This window comes from Echeneis naucrates, chromosome 19, assembly GCF_900963305.1.
Source record: "Echeneis naucrates chromosome 19, fEcheNa1.1, whole genome shotgun sequence".
Lineage (NCBI taxonomy): Eukaryota > Metazoa > Chordata > Actinopteri > Carangiformes > Echeneidae > Echeneis > Echeneis naucrates.
Window position 1 is genome coordinate 4,295,219 of NC_042529.1, and position 20,302 is coordinate 4,315,520.

Genomic DNA, 20,302 nt, shown 5'->3' on the forward strand with positions numbered 1-20,302 from the left:
TTCTCTTGTTCACAACATTTTCGAGACTGCAGAGACATTTGGAAACGTGCAGGCTTGACATTAGAGGTTCTTTGGATCCTTTCTCTTCGTGCATGTCACCATGTGCTGGTTGCTGGTGGGAAGCTGGTCCCTTGCCTTGATTACTCTGTCAGGTAAATGTTAATTTTGCAATATGATACGATTTTGATACTTGAAACTAAAATGATGCAAACAGCAATTTTAGTCTCACGATATATTGATATCAAAAAGAAAAGCATAAAAATTTGAAGCAAAAAGTTTAATGATCCACTTTATTTGTAACTTTTGTCTGTTAAACCACCGTTACACTGCACAGAAATGTTTTGCATGTTATTTTTGAGTCCACAATACCATTACTTCCTGGCCATCTGGGAGGAAAGAGGAAGTTGTGCTCTGAGACAGAGGCTGCACATTATTGTCATGTTAATGAATTGAGGTTGTCTTAGATTATTTTGATACGTAACATCTACCTAATCAATCTGTTACTTTATTCGTCGTCATATTTGAATTTAGAAAAATAATCCGGATAACTTTTTTTTTTTTTTTTAAAGATGATCTTTACGTACAGCAAGCGTAAAAACAACCATCAGTAGTGAAATCCAGCACCACAACAACCAGAGGCTGATCACCTCTGTCGCATTAAGTTGGACTAATCACATCGTCAATTATATTATTTTCCATCTTGTTCATTCAAAATCTTACAACTACTATAATTATTTGATTTAATTCTTATAACTTTGTCACTCAGTAAAATGTAAAAAGAAAAAAAAGTGAAAAATGCATTACCTTGATCATTAGCCTAATCAATCAATAAACAATTTTACACTAATTGTTCACTCAACCTTTCATACAACCAACTGACCAATGGTCTTTAACTCCAAAACGGGAAGTTAACTTCTGCAGTAAAGACTGTTTAGTGCTCTCATTGTCTGATGAGCTCTATATATATATATATATATTAAAATTTCTGTAGTTTTCATTCAACGTCAAGCTGCCAAATTAGATACATTTCTGAAACGTATAAACAAAAATTTAATATAAAATTGCAAATCCAATGAGCTGATTTTTCATCTTTACTGTCGAGCAGAAACATCAGGGATTTTCCATTTTCCATTGAATTCTAACTGTGTGCAGTTTGCTGATTTTCTTTCTTTCATATGTTGTACATTTAAAATAAATGGGGTTCGTTTGGTTACTTGGACAAAACATGAAGTGTGAATGTTTCACCCTCATCTCTACCAAACAAGTGATACTAATCAATAAATCACTAATGAAAATAATCACTAGGTGCAGGCTTTGGCACTACAATGATTATATAATTGTAAGCGACTTTAAAATGTCCAACTATATATAATTTGGATTCAAACAAGTAGCTTTGAGAGTAAATACTGATTAACAATGTTGATGCCAATATTATATAAGACAATATTTATTATTCTATATAATAACCAATTGCATCAAATGGAAATGATTAGGTTTTACTTCCACTGCTGGAGAAAAAACAGCCAAACTACCTGTCTTAGTAGAAATATAGTGACTGTTATTTCAACAATGTGACAGTTTGCCTCCATTTTCATCCAGCTCCAGAGGCTGTGGTGAATATAATGCAGAAGCCCCGGTTTTATGGCATAAAGAGTGGCCGCAATGTGACCATTTACTGTTCCACAAATGCAACAAAGCCTTTCAATGTGGAATGGTACAAGGCTGACTCAAGTAAGCCGTACCCTCCAACTGGCAAACCAACAAATCAGTATAATGTTTCACTTCGTGAGACATCGACATCGAAGACATACAGCCTCTTGGCCATCGTGAAGGCTCGGATAGAGGACAGCGGAGTTTACTTCTGCAAGATCAACAGTGAATATGGATCTGGAACTGAAGTTAAAGTGATGAGTAAGTAGCCACGCCAAAATCTATGGACCTACACAAACACCACAGCTGGTCATTCAATGTTGTCTTTGCTGTTACAGAACACGTCAACCTTAAGAGGGCACAGCACCAAAGCAGGATGAAGGACGGGCTCATCATCTTCCAGGCCCTGATGTTGGCTGTGTGCATTGCTGCCGCAGTGTTGCGCAAGCGAACGCTGGTGAGGAACAGGATGGACAAAACGCTCTGTTGGGCTTATGTGCTTAGTTTTCCAACTTAGATATTTTTGTTATTCATTGTTTCTTTCATTTCTTAGAGGCCAAGGTGTCGTCATCTCAGTTTAATTTGTCTGTTCAATGGAATAGAATCAGTTCATAGTTTTACATATGAGGCAGAGACAGTAAATAACTTGATTGAAGTTTACTGATTAAGAAAGAGAGAAGGGACAATTGAAAGATTGTTGGTCTTAGAGCTAATTAGCTAATTAACCCATTAGTTCAATCAACAGAGTGAATCTGCAGCCATTTTTTTAAATGGAAGAATCCTAAAAACTGACAAACAAAACAAGACATTTGGCGACATCATACGTAATGGGTTTCTATTTTCACAATTTTCTGGCATTTTATGAACAAAACAGTTGATTTATCAATAAATGAATGGGGAGATTAGCGACAGTCATTAGTTGCAGGACAGTGGATGTCTTCTAAATGTCCAGCTCCATGGGGTTTAAAAAAGGTTTTACTGGAATGTTTTCTGCTTGACTATGTTTTCTGAACTGCATGATTTTTTTTTTCCTAAACAGTCAGAGCAGGGGGACAGCTTGTATGAGGAGCCTGAAACTGATCACATCTATGAGGTTTGTTTTGATTTTGATTATTTTGCAAATAATGCTTCATTTCACTGAAGAACATTTGGCATTTAGCTGCTGCACAACTTTATCTGTGAGTTAGGTTGATCCATCTGCAAATGAAAGCTGTAACGAACTTTCACAATTTTAGATCTCATTACTCATACATGCACATGTACCATGACTAAAACTGTCTTGTTTCCTTCTCTCAGGGCTTGGCGATTGAGACCTGTGGCGGAGGTCTGTATGAGGAACTCTCCATCTACGCCCAGGCTGAGGGAACTGAGGCCCCATGGGAGAAAGACTGACTTTACTGAACCATGCCATCACTTCGCCACCTCAGCAGTTTCACAAAAAACAACAGATGACATGTTGTTCATGATACGATGTGAGTTGACAATGATACATCGCTCAGGCGGGGCGATGTACCGTTAAATCCTGAAGGGTGTGGAGTCTATTTGTAAATGTGTAGCAGTTTACTTATCATATACTTTGTAGGATGTTTGCTATATGTGCTGTTGATTCTGTGCTACTTAGTAACACTGGAAATGGAAATCCATCTGAACAGCTGATTTTTTCAGTTGATGTTTTTGGTGCCTCAGAGAGTTTTTCAGTCAAAAATAGTTTTGCGTATGATTTTAAAGCGGCGACTCTAAAGTCAGCGTTTTCTGTATATTTTTTTTCTTTTATTTTGTAACAACAGTAGTTTTAAAAACAGGCAGACACTTTTTGAGACGAAAATTTGGCATCAATTAGCGTCTACTTGTTTATTTGTTGTATGACTACATCAAAATCGTTTTATATTTCCTTTGTGTGATGGGAATAATGACAATAAACACATTTTAATGCAGTTGAATCTCATTTTCACAATTTTCTATCCAACAATGTAAAAATAATGCTACGTATGTCTACACTGGATTCTAAAATAAATTAGTTGTCAAGATATGTGAACAATGACAAAATTAGACAATAATCAGTATATATCAGTAATATATTATTTAATGAATAAATAGCTGAAATAGTTATTTTACTGTAAATCAGGCATAACAGTTGAATCAACTTAACATGTTAATAATATATTTATTTAAGTTTGGTGAATTTTTTTCATTTTAAAGACTGTTCAGTTAACTGCCAAAGCTGAAGTTTTTGCCAATTCCCAACAGGAATAAAACAATAAACATTTTGTAATTGCTGTAAGACTTGTTTTTATTGATAATAACGTAAAAAAAAATGTAAACTAGACTACAGTTTGATCAAGCAAATAGAAAAATAAATAAATAAAAAATAAATATGGATCTGCATGAATATGCATATGGATCAACTCAGTTAGAGTTAGACAATAAATAAATAACAAACATGACAGTTTGAAAGGGGCCTTTGCACTCTTTGGATAAATACAAAAATAATTAAGTAGCTAAATAAATAAACAAATGAACAAACAAGCTAATAAATGAATGCATCTTTCAGGCCAACAGAGTTTAGTTGGCGTGGAGCAGAGGTGAAAGCAGTTGGTCAGCTCTCATCAAATGGGCTTTAATTTCCCTCCTGATCAGCTCCCAGGATTCAGCAGTGTGGCCCTAAACACACAAGGACATGGTCATCAGAAAAATCCACAGATCTTTAAGAGAATAGTTAGTTTGATAGACAGAAAAACAAACTTACCATTTCTTTTAGGACATTGCGTGTAAGTCTCTTAAAATACAGGTGCAGCTTCTTGTTCTTCTTGTGGCTGTGGCCCCCAATCTAAATGAATAAAAGTTAAAAATCTGTTTATAAACAGCAGAAAACTTGGTGACACTGTTGTCATGGAACTGTTCATTAATCAGAAAAAAACAAAGCAAAAGCAGAAACCAGACAGAGAGCCTTGACGCATTTAGTCTGAAATGTGAGGGAATCAGTGAGGCCGTGTACTTACACAGGAGCGAAGGCCTTCAGCCTGCTGGGTTACAATATTGAGAAGGTCCCTCAGTGGTTTGTCCTCCCAGGATGCTGAGCTGTGATCCTCCTCAAACAGCTCCACCACCTCATCCAGAGTCTGCACTACAAAGCCAATCTTATCCTCAGCCTAGAAGAAGAGGACAACACATTTATGACTGTTTGACAGCTGAAAGAGGAGCAGACAGAGGAACACAGACATTTCTCTGACATTCCTCACATTAAAGGAAGAAGCTGAGTTGAAGACTTACGGATGCTCTGAACGCCAGACTGTACAGATCGTTAGGGAAGGCCACAATGTTCTCTGCTTCCACAGCATCCTCAATGCTGTTATCGGAATTATGAGCCTGCATCGCAAACACAAACACACACATCAGGCTGTTGAGTTAAACACAAATTAAATTCATTCACTTAGGATCTTTAGGGACTTTGAAACATGAAATTTACTCACCATGGAATCCACAAGATCCAGACAGTTTTCACTGTACTGTCTGAATTTATGATCCATCCAGTTGCACCTCAGCGAAGAGCCTGCACTGTACAGAGCCACAAACAGGCAAACAAAGAAGATCCTGTTGACCATTTTTAAAAAGCTACAAGTTGTCTTTGTAGAGAGCAAGTTTAGTTGTGTGCTGGAGTTGTGTTGTGTTGTGTTGGAGCATACCTGCAGCTCCTCATTTATAGCAGCACTGAACTATTTCATTTTCCTCACACAAACCTGCAGGGAAAACCTGCTCACCTCCACGTAAACTGTGGCTTTCACATAGTTCAAAGGTCAAGATCATCTCACACATTTCAGACTTCAATTCAATTCTGGATAAAAAGACAAACACACACAATGAATAACTATTGTTCCCACATAAAAAAAAAAAAATAGCAAATGTCACAGCAGAGTTAAATTCAATACGACCTTACACACAAATACATGTTAAACAATGCTGCTGTGTAGCAGCACCTTATGATGATCATAATATATACAAAATAGAACATAGAAATATATAATATAATATGAGAAATAACGTAAATATATACATGCCATTACAAAATTAAACTATCTCATATCTCTCATAGTTTGATATTTAAAATCATTAAATTGCTAAAGGAGTAATAAAAGCATTTTCACCAAATTAATTTTCCTCATAATCTAAAAAAATATATATAAAATACTGCTTGAATTGTTATAGTTGATTGTTTGTTTTTGTGCTGATAATAATTATTTACTGATAAAGCTGCAGGTGTGACTCTCTCCATTAGGCGCTGTAAAGGGAAGTTCCTCTATAAAGAAAATGAAAGTGGCTCCGTGACTGTGGCCTGTGCTGACGCTCATTCACATGAAATGGTCAAAGATCTCTCACCTTCATCAGCGTGAGAACCTGATCGCCTACAAGGACGGGGAATCTCTCCTTATTTTTGTTTACACATCACAGCACATTTTGAGTCAGAGAATAATCAACATGAAAGCACACAGCGTCTCATTACCAGTGCCTTTTAAGAAGTGACTGGACAGCATGGACTTTTATTTTGGCAGGTTACTTCTGTGTTTTATCATTTCATTTTTTTTCTTTTTTTTTACATATGAGAAATGCATCACAGTAATATTAATGTATATGTAAATATTCTCTGTCCTGTCAAATTACAACAAAACAACATAGGTTGAACAGAAACAAAGCAAAAATAAATCATGTAATGATTTTCTTTTCTTTATAAGTCACGATCAGTGGATGCCTGATCAGGTAAAGGTCTTACAATTACCAAAAGAAAAGTGCTGAATTTATGCATTCTTATGTCTTTTCTTTTTTTAGGGGACACATCACATGTGCCACAGGACCTTAATAAAGCTGAGCTTTAACTGATGTTAACAGGTTTTATTTGATTTTGGCTTCCAGGCTTATTTTACATATCTCCAAAATTCAAAATAGGCCAGACATATAAATAATACTTCATAAAAATGAAGTTGGACAAGGCAGACTTCTATGGCTTTTATCTTGAGGAGGGTAAAGGACATGTGTATGGTATGTGTAGCTTATCAGCATATTACCAGCACAAGATACTGAGTGAGGTAAATGTTATTTTTTATGTGTTGATTGTTTTGTGGTTTGTTTGTGTGTGTTTGTTTTCAGTTGAAATTATTTCAAATTTTAATCAGTAAAAACAAACAGATATCCTGCAAGAACTATTAATATCAAGTTTACTTATGGTTTGTATTTACAATAATCATAGAACATTTTTTTATGAATTTGTAAAATAATAACAAGATCATTGGTGTTTGGTTTTTCTTGAGAAACATGACGTGTGATTTCATTTTGACATCACAGTAAGCATAAAGGTTTGTCACAGACTCAAAAAACAGGCCACGGTCACTTTCATTTTCTAAAGGCATGTTTCATATGCTGATACTTCACTTTGAAGCAATGGTATGCAGCTATTACAACATATGTCTTTATTGAGATTTAATCATTAAACAGGATTTATTATCAGTGTGTTTCTATTGTACACGTTTTCCTTTTGAATGCACAGAGCAGACAGAATATTCACTGAGAAAAATCATGCTCTAATAATACAGATCAATGCATTTCTCATCATGCACTTTTAAAAAGCAGACATGTAATTTAACTGAATAAATACAGATTTAATGGCCCTGGTAAAGTGTCTATTCAGTTCTCTCTGACTCAAAATGTGCTGTGATGTGTAAACAAAAATAGAGAGAGATTCCCCGTCCTTGTAGGCGATCAGGTTCTCATGCTGATCAATGTGAGAGATCTTTGACCATTTCATGTGAATGAGCGTCAGCACAGGCCACAGTCACGGAGCCACTTTCATTTTCTTTATAGAGGAACTTCCCTTTACAGCGCCTAATGGAGAGAGTCACACCTGCAGCTTTATCAGTAAATAATTATTATCAACACAGAAACAAACATTCATGCAATTTTAACAATCAAACAAAGAAGCATTTCATAGCAAATTTTACTGTGAGGAAAAATTATTTGGAGCAAATGTTTTATTTTATTATAAAACTTTAAAAGCATTTTTATTTTATTGTTTTCATTCATTTCATAATTTTAATTATTGAACAGTAAACATTTCTAATATTGAAATAGGAGAGATATATCTTTACTTTCATGCTTCATATTTTATAGTTTCCAAAGGTTTCTATTATGCTTATGCAGCATTGTTTTTTTAATATGTGGAACACTGTATTGAATTTAACTCTGCTGTGACATTTGCTATTTTTTTTTATTTTTTTATGTGGGAACAATAGTTATTCATTGTGTGTGTTTGTCTTTTTATCCAGAATTGAATTGAAGTCTGAAATGTGTGAGATGATCTTGACCTTTGAACTATGTGAAAGCCACAGTTTACGTGGAGGTGAGCAGGTTTTCCCTGCAGGTTTGTGTGAGGAAAATGAAATAGTTCAGTGCTGCTATAAATGAGGAGCTGCAGGTATGCTCCAGCACAACACAACACAACTCCAGCACACAACTAAACTTGCTCTCTACAAAGACAACTTGTTGCTTTTTAAAAATGGTCAACAGGATCTTCTTTGTTTGCCTGTTTGTGGCTCTGTACAGTGCAGGCTCTTCGCTGAGGTGCAACTGGATGGATCATAAATTCAGACAGTACAGTGAAAACTGTCTGGATCTTGTGGATTCCATGGTGAGTAAACTTCATGTTTCAAAGTCCCTAAAGATCCTAAGTGAATGAATTTAATTTGTGTTTAACTCAACAGCCTGATGTGTGTGTTTGTGTTTGCGATGCAGGCTCATAATTCCACTAACAGCACTGAGGATGCTGTGGAAGCAGAGAACGTTGTGGCCTTCCCTAACGATCTGTACAGTCTGGCGTCCAGAGCATCCGTAAGTCTTCAACTCAGCTTCTTCCTTTAATGTGAGGAATGTCAGAGAAATGTCTGTGTTCCTCTGTCTGCTCCTCTTTCAGCTGTCAAACAGTCATAAATGTGTTGTCCTCTTCTTCTAGGCTGAGGATAAGATTGGCTTTGTAGTGCAGACTCTGGATGAGGTGGTGGAGCTGTTTGAGGAGGATCACAGCTCAGCATCCTGGGAGGACAAACCACTGAGGGACCTTCTCAATATTGTAACCCAGCAGGCTGAAGGCCTTCGCTCCTGTGTAAGTACACGGCCTCACTTATTCCCTCACATTTCAGACTAAATGCTTCAAGGCTCTCTGTCTGGTTTCTGCTTTTGCTTTGTTTTTTTCTGATTAATGAACAGTTCCATGACAACAGTGTCACCAAGTTTTCTGCTGTTTATAAACAGATTTTTAACTTTTATTCATTTAGATTGGGGGCCACAGCCACAAGAAGAACAAGAAGCTGCACCTGTATTTTAAGAGACTTACACGCAATGTCCTAAAAGAAATGGTAAGTTTGTTTTTCTGTCTATCAAACTAACTCTTCTCTTAAAGATCTGTGGATTTTTCTGATGACCATGTCCTTGTGTGTTTAGGGCCACACTGCTGAATCCTGGGAGCTGATCAGGAGGGAAATTAAAGCCCATTTGATGAGAGCTGACCAACTGCTTTCACCTCTGCTCCACGCTAACTAAACTCTGATGGCCTGAAAGATGCATTCATTTATTAGCTTGTCTTTTTATTTATATGGCTATTTATTCATTTATTTATTGCATTAATACACCCCTGCTTTTTTTTTTAATGACAAGCTTACTTTTTTGTGTTGATCGATGTTCTTATTTATTTACTTTATTTTATTATTTACACTGAACAAATTGAAATCTATGTATTTATTTATATTTTTACTTTTAAAAACAATAAAAAAAACTATTATTCAAGCAAATAACAACCATTGTAACCATTGTTTTATTCTCAAGAGTTGGCAAAGATCTTAAATGATTAGACACAAATGTATACAGGAGAAATGAACGTCCAGGTGAGTCTGACACCTTTTTTTTGTTTTCGGGTTTAATTATGAGTCACACTCAGACGGCTGTAAAAGAGCGGTAATGGTTTTATTTTTGCAGCGCTTGTCGCCCCACAACAAGAAGGTCACGGGTTCGGTTCCCGGCCTGGGTCCTCCGGTTTCCTCCCGCCGTACCAAAGACATGCATGTCACGGTTAACGGGTGACTCCAAAGGGACCGTCAGTGTCAATGCGAGCGTGATTGTGTGTCAGTCTTTGTGTTTTTTTTTTTTTCTAGCAACACTCTGCATAAGTAAACGTTTTCCACCATCGGAATGCAGGCGCGTGCATGTTCCTGTTTGCAGAGGTAAATTTCTTTAAAAAAAAAGACGAGATTTACAATTTAAGGTCCACCGCAAATTAAAAGCGAGCTTTGCAGCAGCAGCTTTAAGTCGTTAAATAATAACGATTATTTTTATGATGTTATGGAGGACCACTGTACAGAGGTAGCGTGGCCGAGCGGTCTAAGGCGCTGGATTAAGGCTCCAGTCTCTTCGGGGGCGTGGGTTCGAATCCCACCGCTGCCAGGAACCTTTTGTTTTATCACAGTGAGGTTATAAAAGTCATTCCCTTTTTAATTGCCTCCTTTTCACAGGAACGTATAGCTTAATAGTGAATATAAAAAACATGCATATATACTTTTTTTGAGGAGTGAGAAACTATAACGGTGCAGCGGAGCCGCAAAGCATCATGGGTCAGGGCTCCTCCCCACGTGTCTGTGTGGAGCAGAGGCTACAGTGGCAGACCTCAGCAGGAGCTAAACGCCTCCGCCTCCTGCTGCCCCACACACCGCATGTCCTCACACGGATGAGATAGCCGACGCCGTCCAGCGAAGTGTGCAGGTGAGCTCCGTAACCATCCCCGGTTCTCCTCGGGGGGGGGGCGACAACAGGCCCTGAAGGCGGACTGTGTCTTATTCACACTTACTAGCTCTGCTAATGCTAGGCTAAAGTTGCCTAGCGAACTCGGGTAGTTGGTTTGTAGCACGTTAGCTAGTGTCGTTGCTCACACGTTTCCTGACAACCTGGGGGGGGGGGGGGAGTCTTTTAGTCATTCCCTCTGTCCTGCTGTCTTTTAAAGATGTCTGTCATGCCAGTAAAAAAAACAAGAAGCCAGCCCCTGCTGTGTGAAGTCCAGGCCCTGTGGCAAGGGAGAGGTTTTTGATGCTACCTTGCTAATGCGGCTAATGTAGCCAGAGGCTGGTGGATTTCAGAAGAACGAGATTTCACCGTTAGATGTATTGAAACCGTCCGACATCACCGACATGGTGTTCCTGTGAAAGTACGAAGTCTGCCTTTATGTGTTTTTTAACAATAGCAGCCGTTTGTTGTGAATTACAAGCTGTTACATCATGTGAGTTTTACCTGGTTGTGTCAGAGGGAGCAGCAGCACTTGTGGCAAGTTGCATGATCATGGTGTTTGTGTGTATTAAGCTAAGCGGTTTCACTCGTTCACATTCCTGACAGGGATCATTAAACATTTCTCTACATGGGTCTCTGAGGTTTACACCTTGATGAAGTGATAAATGTAACGCTGGTGTGCTAGAGCACATTTTTTCGGGTTTACTGCTTCAGTTGTTTGTTACCTGTTTTGTCTGTTGGCAGTCTGGGTGGAGCCATTTGGTAAAAATTATGGGAGTGTGTGTCTGCACAATTAAAACCCTACAACTTATTGTGTCTTTCTTTTCCAGGTTGGATCTTTTAGGTCTGCTGCCTCTCACCTCCTGTTTCATTTCTGCTCCCCTCCCCTATCTGCTCACATCAATATGGCCAGTGGGGATGATGATGACCCCATTATAGAAGAGGTGTGTACTCTGAATTTAAAGAATTAAGGCTGCGGATATTTTAATTCACACTTAAATTCTGGTGTAACTGATTGTGAACACAGGCACTGTATTCTATCTGGAAATACTCCTAGCATGAATAATCAATCTAAGTGTAAAAATAGCTTCGGAGCTGAAAGCTTATTAAATGTAAACTAATGATAAGAAAACACTACATTTAACTTTAAGCTTTTATTTAAGTATTTTTTTTTATGAGATGAAGCTCTTTTTTTTTTTTTCACCAGAGGGGTATGACTACAGAAGAATATGTGCAAATCTAGGGCACACAACAAATCGGTCACCATCAGGCACATCTCTTAAAAAGTCTGCAGAGCCTAAAGTTTTGTTTCACCAGTTCCTGATAGTTTGTGTATTCAGAGAATGACTTGATCAATATTTTTCGTTTCTTTTAGATTGATGTGTACCTTGCCAAAAGCCTTGCAGATAAGCTGTATCTTTTCCAGGTAAGGTTTTTCTTATATGCACTACTGATGAGTTCAACTCCCTTTGTGGCTAGATTCCTGAAATTCTATTGTTTTAATGTATGCTGTGAGTGAAAGATGATGTGCCAAGTGACCAACTTAATGGCCCTCTGTGTCTTTCTGATGCAGTACCCTGTCCGACCGGCCACCATGACCTATGATGATGTCAACCATTTAACAGCTAGGATCAAACCCAAGCAGCAAAGGGTATAGAAAGCTCTTTTCTTAACGTACAGTCCATCACCTAAGAAAACCAAAATATTCAAGTGTTTGTAATCTTTTTTTTGTATTTTTATTTGCACACAGGTGGAGTTGGAAATGGCTATGAACACAATGAGTCCAAACTACTGTCGCAGTAAGGGAGAGCAAATAGCTCTGAATGTGGATGGGACAACTTTTGATGAAACCAGCACCTATTCAGTGTATGTATTCTATAATACCTCTACCATTTCAATGCGTTGTTGTCTGTCTGCTATTGTGACTATGTAGGAAGAGTACAACATATATGCTTATGGTAGAGATTTAGATAAAGATCAGTACCACTCTCATATCTGATTGTTGAATATGAAGCTTCTGCTAACTGTCGTCTGTATATTCAGTGAATTGACAGCATGATATCAATCTTGTTATGTAATCCTTTTAGCAGACAGCTCATGTGAAATTTTCTTTAGAGATGGAACTGAAGGATTGATCACTTTGCTTTCTACCTAAAGGAAAATGATGGACAAGCAGACCTTCTCCTCCATCCAAGCCACCACCAACACCTCCAGATATGCTGCTGCTGTGTTTCGCAAAGGTCTGAGCCAGCACGCTGTGTTTCTGTAATCCACTGCACCACCATGCTTGTGTTTTAATTAGCCTGACTTTGCTGTTGCTTCTGGTAAACGCACAAAGGTCACTTACATGTTCACAGAGTCCATGCGAATCCTTATCAGTCTCACTTCTCTTATCATTTGTTGCCAAGTTACGACAAATATGTATGTTAATGTTCAAGATGACAGTCTGTATGGCACACTAACCTAAGCCCAAATCTGAGTAGTGCTGTATTATCACTCATCAAAACCAGCATTTGGTTTCTGACGGATGTATCATTTATGTCAACAGGTGAACTTCACATCACACCTCTGACAGGAATCCTCCAGCTGAGACCCAGCTTCTCTTATCTGGACAAGGCGGACAACAAGACCAGAGAGAGGGAAGCAGCTAATGAAGGTGTGTATTTATGGTTTTCAATGAGCAGGATTGTTTTTTTTTTTTGTTTTTGTTTTTTTTTTTACTGCAGCACATTATTTTTTATCAACTTTCTATTCTTTATTTGTTCTTTCAATAACAGAAAAGTATTTTGTAATAAGAATAAATCCGATCCATTTATTACACATGGAGCAGCTGAGTATGACACTTTCATCAGTGTTTAAAAGTAGCTTAAAGCCTTGTATTATCTGACCTATTTGAATATGACTGTTAGATAACTGTAGTTTTCTGTCTGTAGGGGGAGACTCTTCTCAAGATGAAGCCGAGGAAGAAGCCAAGGCCATCACAGTGAGTACTTTCACATGCACAGACATTTAAAAATAGAAACACCCAGACTTCACATGTCCTTGAAAACACAGAACTTATGAATTCTTTCTTGTGTTCCACTCTAGGTGAGGTTTGCTCGTCCTGAGTCTGAGCAGGCCCGGCAAAGGAGGATCCAGTCATATGAGTTCCTCCAGAAGAAGCAGGCAGAAGAGCCCTGGATTCACCTCCACTATCACAGTATCAAGGTTGAGTGCGCATATTCATTAGGAACCGCATTAACTTACTTTTTCAATTTCTTTCTACTAGACTTATACTGGTAATATCTTACTCTTTAGTGTGCTGGATTGTATTGTAGCTGTCCCTCACTGCGAGAAGATCTTGCCATCAAGTGTTTGTGTCATTGTTTTTAATTCAGGACAGCCGATCAGAGCATGAAAAGCAGTACCTGTTCTGTCAGTCTGTGGATACTTCAGAGAATTCTCAGCTGGTCAAAACTCCGAAGTGAGTGTCATTATTCTTATTGCTTTCCCTTGGAGTGGGAGTATTTTAGCTTCAGCCATCTTCAGATTTTTCGCTTATGGAAACGCCTTTGTGGTATTTCCTATTTACCTGTTTGTTTTATATATTTAAATTATGATGTCAGCTGTGAATGTCCAAATTGTTGTGTGTGTCACTTCCATGTTAGTTGATATTGATGCACTTAAAAAAATTAAACATCTTATCAGATTCTGAACTGGTTCAGCATGTCCTTTTTTATTATGTTGCACTTTCTGACTTATTTCTTGTCTTGTTCCTCAGAGAATACTTGGCAATGCTGATGCCTCCTCTTGCAGAGGAAAAAGTGTAAGTTTTCCTCAAACTTCTTTGAAAAGATCCTAGAAGCTCCTGAAGAGAGTCAGTACCATAATCTACTTTGTCTTTTTCAAACTGTTGTTAGTGTGAAGCCGGTAGGACCTAGTAATGTGCTGTCCATGGCTCAACTCCGTACTCTGCCGCTAGGAGAGCAAGTCAAGACCCTGATGAAGAACGGTAGGTTAACGTCCAAAACAATCTCCTAAGGAAACTTTCAGGGTAACAGAATGATGAAATGGACCAAAACGTGACATTGCTTCAAAGTGGATTCATGTTTCCCATGAATTCTTTATTTCTTTAAGCCAGACAGCGATTTAGACTCAGATTATATGAGGTGGTATTTAAATAACACACCTGTCTCCTTTTAATATTCACTCTCTTTTTGTTTTCCTGCCTTATCTTGGACTCATCATGTTACAGTAAAGAATTTAGCCATATGATGGGACACTCTTCCTTTTCTCTCCTTTCCCTTCCACTCTGCAGTCAAGGTAATGCCGTTCGCTAACCTGATGGGTCTCCTTGCCTCTGGCACAGACTCCACCGCTGTATTGCGCTGCATCCAGCAGGTGGCACTGTTGGTTCAGGGCAACTGGGTTGTTAAGAGGTGAGTGTAAGGGGAATCCACACTTGTGTTTTTGAATTAAATAGTAAATATACAAGCAGTTTCACCACAGACTGATTTAGTTTTGGGACTAATGTCACATTTTTTAGATTTATAATTTAAAATGAGGGTTTAAAGTTACTCAGAATATTTCAGAAGAAGATGGCGTGGCCTACAGAGTCAGAGTTGGGAATGTATTATCTTACATATTAAGCACTGGCCTGCAGCTGAGTAATGGTTCTGTGTGTCTCTATTTCTCAGTGATGTTCTATATCCTAAAAACACCTGCAGTCCTCACAGCGGTGTCCCTGCTGAAGTGCTCTGTCGTGGCAGGGACTTTGTGGTGAGTTAGGGCACTACTCAGAATGAAACCACCTACAGGTTTAGACCAGACAGTTTGTTAATCTGTTTTTGACTGTGCTGTCTTTCTTCTTTAGATGTGGAGGTTCACCCTGGAGCGCTCTGTGATGAGAAAGGAGATCACATCCATCATCAAAGTAAGGCTCGACGTAACTCAGATACCAAGCTCACCTAACATAGCACACACATTCTTAATACATCTTATTTGCATTTCACTTTGTTCAGAATGATAATATGGAAAACTGGAAGTGTCAGAATAAAAATGATTGCGAAAGGCACACAGCTTCAGTGTATGTGCAGCTTTCAGGGCTCATTTCATGTTAAGTTATTCCCATGGAGTGAGACATACATTAACTCCACTGCTTGCATGGATATTGTGTAGAGAAGTGTTTCCCTTTGGTAAGATCACTGTTTCATAGGCTGGATTGACCATTTTCATATGAATATGCAAATAATCCTTGTTCAAGAGTATTTCCTCATTTGACTATTATATGAAGAAGTAGGAACAAAATAAAGTTGGTTGGTTCAAACACCTTTGAACACTTGCCTTAGCTTCTTACTGACATCCTGAGACAGCATTTATTTCAGTTAATTCAGATAAACCGGACTAACAAGTCCTTCCTTCTGTTTCTGTCAGCTTCCCCCAGAGGATGTGAAGGAGTTCCTGGAGCATGTGGCAACACCTCGAATCAACCGGGGCTGGGAGTTCCTGTTGCCTACTGATCTAGACTTCATTAAGAAGCATTCAGATGTTGCCCATAGGCAACACATGCTGTGGCTCGGCATCCAGAGCAAGTGGGTTACACTCTGGGAAACAGAGGGGTGATGGGTTTTTAACTGCAGCTATCTCAGCAGTGCAATGTTGTCATGAATATGCTGTTCAATGTTGTAGGATAGTTGAGGATTTGTCAGGTCTTATGTATGGCGTCTCTTATTTTTAAAGGTTGGAAAAGGTCTTTAATTTCTCTAAAGAAGACTTCATGCCAAAGAATTCCCCTCAGCCTGGTGTGTACCAACATTTATTTCTAACTGCCAAATTTTGATGATAATGTATTAAATGGTATCAGGGATGAATGTTAGCTGAGTTGATGTCTGGTTTGCAGAACCTGTCCATATCAGCGGAGAGCAACGTCTGAAGATGGCTCAGGAGCGAGCGCAAGAAAACAAGTTGTCCCTACAGAAGGACCTGGATGCTAAAAGGCCAGGTAGCACCATCCACATCAAACAGGAACCCACCAGTGACAAGGAAGACGAGCCGATGGACACATCGTGCCACCCGTCCTCGTCCTACATCCCTAATGGCACTGTAAATGGGTACCCCAGTGTCACCTCCTCCAGTTTCGATCACACTAATGGTAACTCGTCGTCCCAGGAGCTGCAGGACTTTGTGATAAAGACTTTCAGGAAGCATTTTGTACTGACGTTGAATGAGCTAAAGAGGCTGATGAACCTCCACCTGGCTTCCATGCCAGTGGGACAGAGCATCTTCCACTCCATATCGGACCACATGCTACAGGATGCCATACTGCTCTGTCACTGCAAACAGATAATGGTGCCTGTGAGTATTTAGGCAGGACTTCATCTTTTTTTGGTCACAATGAAGGATTAAATCCACATTATTCACACTGGGCTGGTTTCCTTTCCTCCAGCCAGACAGTTCAGTGAAACTCCTCTCACCGTTCGGGGTTTGTTGAGGTCAGCAGTAGGCTGATAAAACACTGTAAGGTGCTGCATTGTTGCGGATGGGTTGCATAAGGTGTTGCTAATGAGATGAATACATAGAGACCTGGAAATCTAGTTAAAGATTTTATCAGACATCTCATCTCTGCACACCGTTTCGTTTTGAGGCAGGACATTACGTCTTGGGAAAGTTTTCACAGCAGCCACAACTCCCTCTATCTTTCACAGTAAACAATGGATTTAACACAATTTGCTTAATCATCTGTTTGGAAGGTTTGTGCACATAAATCATTGTTCCTGTTAATTTTCCAGTGTAAACCAGGTGGCTCATTCTCATGAAATTCTAGATAAAGAGATTCTAATGTAGGACAGAAAGGTAACGGCTTGTACTGCTCACTGCTCCTACAACTCAACAGGAAGAGGCGAGACACATTCAGAGGTACAGTGACCACATCCACTGTTCAGTACCTGCTGAAATGCGGAGCAACACAACTTAGCTGTTGAAGTTTCAGAGCAATGACTCGCATACCATTTTCAAACAGTAGTTAGATTTTATCTTTGCTCAGATTGACTCAGATGATACAGTGAAATGGTTCCCCATCTCACCTGCACATTCGAAAGTAGAGATCAGTCGCCTTTGTCTTGGATTAGCAGCTGCTACAGCTCTGGTCGGGGGTTTCAGTGATGGCAGCTCAGATGTTGCTATCAGTTTTCTCGTACAGAATAACAACATTAACGACATTAACACTCGTTTTACTTCAGCTTTGTTGCTCGTGAAAGAGCAGGTGCACTGAAGCAATACAGAAACAGTTCTCAGGTTCCAATCAAATTCCAGCAGTCACCTGATATTTGTGTGTATTTTGGCTGCTTTGTCTTCATATTGTCAGATGCTGTCTTATACTTTAACGGCTGTGCTTTCCCCCCCCCCCCCCCCCCCCTCCTTTTCTCGGTGCAGTGTTTACTCGCAGGGCGTGGTGTGTAGTGGCGCGGTTGGTATGACATCCGCCAGGTCTCCCGCCAGGACCAGCCCTATCCTGACTTAGGTCTTATCCTATTAGTATTCTTGACATGAGAGGATTTGAACTGCCGTGAGGGAGGGAAAGGCCGGCTGCCATCTTTATTATGCAACCACTTATTGGCCTGAAAGCAAAGCTGATTACTGATGAATTTAGGGTTAATCTGGGAAGCCTTTTGTAAACACAGGCAGGTCTGGAATCTGACTTGATGTCTATACTCGCTGTAAACGGCATTGTCAAGATGTCTAACTGTTCATAGGTCAGTTTAAGGAGATGGATTGTGTCTGGAGGGTTAATCCCCATTTCTGATCCTCAGCGCTGATCCTTCAGGTGGTTGGCCTGCTCTTCTTAGGACTAACAAATTTAGGAACAGTTTCGATACTTGGCTATAATTTGAGGATAACTTTAAAAATGGTATTTGTATGGTTGAATCATGCTTTTGATGAACATTCATGCTTTATTATAAATTTCTGCCATTCTAAACAACTCTGATCTGACTAGGAGGAGGTCAGCTGCTTTTCTAACTTTTCTCTCTCCTTCTAACTGCAGTTTCCTGCTCAGAGCACAGCAGCCCCTGATGAGCAGAAGGTGTTTGGTTTGTGGGAGACTGGAGAGGATTTTGACAAGGTAAACACTCCGACAGCAACATCCTTCCTCTCTCTCTTAGACCTGCAGCTGAAACACACCGCAAACCATGTTACCGAGTTTCACATGAATTTCACACACCACACACATTGTGTCATGCAATGTAACATTGAAAACAATTAGTACGACAGGTCTGTTAGCCAGCCAGAGGAAATCTTTCCTTTTATTTACATTCACACTCTGACTCTCACTTGCAACATTTTCCAATTCATGACCCACAAAGTCTTACACATCCAACGTCATAACAATACAAAGGCCAAATGAATTTGTAATAAAATGTTGTTTCCTCCTGCAGCAGCGTCGGTTGCTGTATGACGTGTTCACGAAGAACTACCGGGTCAGGAGGCAGGTGATACAAACCCGACTGGCACAGGAGTTGGGAGACGTCTCTAAAGCAGATGTTGACCGGCTTCTCAAGGTGAGCTTGGTGTTGAGACTTAATGTGCGCCTTTTTAAAGATGCTTTTGTATTTGCTCTCCACTGATGTGTGGTGTTCTCCTGTTGAAGGAGTGCTGCAGCAGCCACGGAGGGATGTGGTACCTGAAGGGAACAATACAGTCCTGACCCCAATATCCTGCCTTTGCGGTCACCGTCAGCCAATCCATTCCCTTCCCAGGTGTCCAGAGGGAGGGCTGTCAGAGAAATGAGAGCCAATCACAGCTTGCCCAGCTCAAAGGGCAGATGACTGGAGGACATAGAGGTCAGCCGTCTACTCTGCTCAGAACAAAAAGCTTTTCTCGTTTCAACTGAAGCATCTCTGATGTTCATGAGAACAGCCTGATGCGGCGCGGAGGACAGAAACTCCTCACATACTCACACAGACCGTTGGAGAATCTGAGGTGGGAAATATAAATATTTTTTTAAAAAATGAAGAAACTGAAGTATACACGTATGGTTTACTGGTAGACTTTTTGGATTTTTGACTTCATGTCAGATTATTTTTCAATTAAACTTTTACCAGATCAGGGTGGTGTTTGCTATGGGGAGGCTCGAATTGTGTTTTCCTTGTAAGTGAATTCAGCTTTGCCAGATGAAATGAAAGCATGATTTACTGTATTATCAAAGCAAACATTGTTTAAGTCCTTGTGGTTAGGAAACCTTAAACCTGTTTGTTTTTTCCTGTCCCTTAAACATCTTGTTGGATCTGATTTGGTTAAGGAACAGAGTATTTATTCCACCTCCAAACCCCAATGGTAAGGTGTGAGCTTTAGGATGGACAATGAAAAGTGCTTGATTTTTAAAAAAATAAGACACTTGGGGAAGCATTGCCAAACTCAAGAGTCAAGAAAGCTGAAACTGAAGGGAAAAAAGATGCTAAAATCCCACCCTATTGTTCTCATGTTAAACTGAAATCACGTCTTTGGCAATCATAGACCTGAAAGCTGCTACATCAAATGTGGCTTTTCCCACATTTCTGTATTATTGAGTCAAATATTACATTTCTGAGAGTGACTTAAATGGCTGAGGTTTTGTGTTTCTTGGTTGAATGTTAGAAAAGATTTTTGTTTGTGAGAGGAGTGATTTTTTGACAAGTGCAAATAAAGATGCAAACTTGGAATGAAGTTTTGTCATTAATCTGTCAGGATTCAAGGCAGCGTATAAAGAAAGTGGACCCTGTGTTGACACTGGACTTTTTGGTTAGTGCCGCTGTCGAAACACCCAATCGTTCCTATGGTGCATTTAGGAAAAAAAAAAAATGCTGCTGCTGTCTCAACTTGCTTCATG

General features: G+C 39.3%; 4 protein-coding genes and 1 non-coding gene across 6 annotated transcripts; 4 read left to right on the forward strand and 1 right to left on the reverse strand.

The window, feature by feature from the left end:
* Window positions 1–3,584, forward strand: cd79b (CD79b molecule, immunoglobulin-associated beta). The gene is made up of 5 exons (XM_029527963.1): window positions 1–152; window positions 1,600–1,911; window positions 1,989–2,107; window positions 2,690–2,743; window positions 2,947–3,584. The coding sequence occupies exons 1-5, from the start codon at window positions 101–103 to the stop codon at window positions 3,040–3,042; spliced, it is 633 nt and encodes a 210-aa protein (XP_029383823.1). The 5' UTR covers window positions 1–100; the 3' UTR covers window positions 3,043–3,584.
* Window positions 3,585–4,212: 628 nt separating this feature from the next.
* Window positions 4,213–5,252, reverse strand: LOC115060182 (interferon a3-like). Its single transcript, XM_029528037.1, has 5 exons — window positions 5,121–5,252; window positions 4,921–5,016; window positions 4,650–4,799; window positions 4,397–4,477; window positions 4,213–4,311 (listed from the first exon to the last, which is right to left on the reverse strand). Exons 1-5 carry the CDS (start codon window positions 5,250–5,252, stop codon window positions 4,213–4,215), a joined length of 558 nt encoding a protein of 185 aa, XP_029383897.1.
* A 2,939-nt stretch (window positions 5,253–8,191) lies between these two features.
* On the forward strand, window positions 8,192–9,231 carry LOC115059693 (interferon a3-like). Its single transcript, XM_029527326.1, has 5 exons — window positions 8,192–8,323; window positions 8,428–8,523; window positions 8,645–8,794; window positions 8,967–9,047; window positions 9,133–9,231. Exons 1-5 carry the CDS (start codon window positions 8,192–8,194, stop codon window positions 9,229–9,231), a joined length of 558 nt encoding a protein of 185 aa, XP_029383186.1.
* Window positions 9,232–10,046: 815 nt separating this feature from the next.
* trnal-aag (transfer RNA leucine (anticodon AAG)) lies at window positions 10,047–10,128 on the forward strand. Its single transcript has one exon. It is a non-coding gene; the product is annotated as a tRNA-Leu (tRNA).
* A 183-nt stretch (window positions 10,129–10,311) lies between these two features.
* polr3e (polymerase (RNA) III (DNA directed) polypeptide E) lies at window positions 10,312–20,160 on the forward strand. 2 transcript variants are annotated; one of them, XM_029527325.1, is made up of 21 exons: window positions 10,312–10,443; window positions 11,292–11,405; window positions 11,837–11,887; window positions 12,035–12,112; window positions 12,212–12,327; window positions 12,619–12,701; window positions 13,010–13,117; window positions 13,395–13,444; window positions 13,549–13,668; window positions 13,839–13,924; window positions 14,222–14,266; window positions 14,361–14,452; window positions 14,759–14,879; window positions 15,138–15,219; window positions 15,314–15,373; window positions 15,874–16,031; window positions 16,180–16,241; window positions 16,340–16,794; window positions 18,482–18,559; window positions 18,876–18,995; window positions 19,085–20,160. In XM_029527325.1, exons 2-21 carry the CDS (start codon window positions 11,367–11,369, stop codon window positions 19,139–19,141), a joined length of 2,061 nt encoding a protein of 686 aa, XP_029383185.1. In that variant the 5' UTR covers window positions 10,312–10,443; window positions 11,292–11,366; the 3' UTR covers window positions 19,142–20,160. The 2 variants fall into 2 exon arrangements, with proteins under 2 accessions (XP_029383185.1, XP_029383184.1); XM_029527324.1 differs by having other exon boundaries at window positions 18,873–18,995; window positions 19,085–20,159.
* The last annotated feature ends 142 nt before the right edge of the window (window positions 20,161–20,302 follow it).

Excerpts from the sequence above, each read along its gene's own strand:
- LOC115060182 (XM_029528037.1), bottom strand. The coding sequence starts at position 5,252 with ATGGTCAACAGGATCTTCTTTGTTTGCCTGTTTGTGGCTCTGTACAGT. Across the intron at positions 4,800-4,920 it reads GTCTGGCGTTCAGAGCATCC|GCTGAGGATAAGATTGGCTT; the intron begins GTAAGTCTTCAA and ends CTCTTCTTCTAG. Across the intron at positions 4,312-4,396 it reads GCAATGTCCTAAAAGAAATG|GGCCACACTGCTGAATCCTG; the intron begins GTAAGTTTGTTT and ends TTGTGTGTTTAG.
- cd79b (XM_029527963.1), top strand. The coding sequence starts at position 101 with ATGTGCTGGTTGCTGGTGGGAAGCTGGTCCCTTGCCTTGATTACTCTG. Across the intron at positions 153-1,599 it reads TGCCTTGATTACTCTGTCAG|CTCCAGAGGCTGTGGTGAAT; the intron begins GTAAATGTTAAT and ends ATTTTCATCCAG. Across the intron at positions 1,912-1,988 it reads AACTGAAGTTAAAGTGATGA|AACACGTCAACCTTAAGAGG; the intron begins GTAAGTAGCCAC and ends TTGCTGTTACAG.
- LOC115059693 (XM_029527326.1), top strand. The coding sequence starts at position 8,192 with ATGGTCAACAGGATCTTCTTTGTTTGCCTGTTTGTGGCTCTGTACAGT. Across the intron at positions 8,324-8,427 it reads TGGATCTTGTGGATTCCATG|GCTCATAATTCCACTAACAG; the intron begins GTGAGTAAACTT and ends TTTGCGATGCAG. Across the intron at positions 8,795-8,966 it reads CTGAAGGCCTTCGCTCCTGT|ATTGGGGGCCACAGCCACAA; the intron begins GTAAGTACACGG and ends TTATTCATTTAG.
- polr3e (XM_029527324.1), top strand. The coding sequence starts at position 11,367 with ATGGCCAGTGGGGATGATGATGACCCCATTATAGAAGAG. Across the intron at positions 12,328-12,618 it reads GAAACCAGCACCTATTCAGT|GAAAATGATGGACAAGCAGA; the intron begins GTATGTATTCTA and ends TTCTACCTAAAG. Across the intron at positions 13,118-13,394 it reads GAGGGAAGCAGCTAATGAAG|GGGGAGACTCTTCTCAAGAT; the intron begins GTGTGTATTTAT and ends TTCTGTCTGTAG.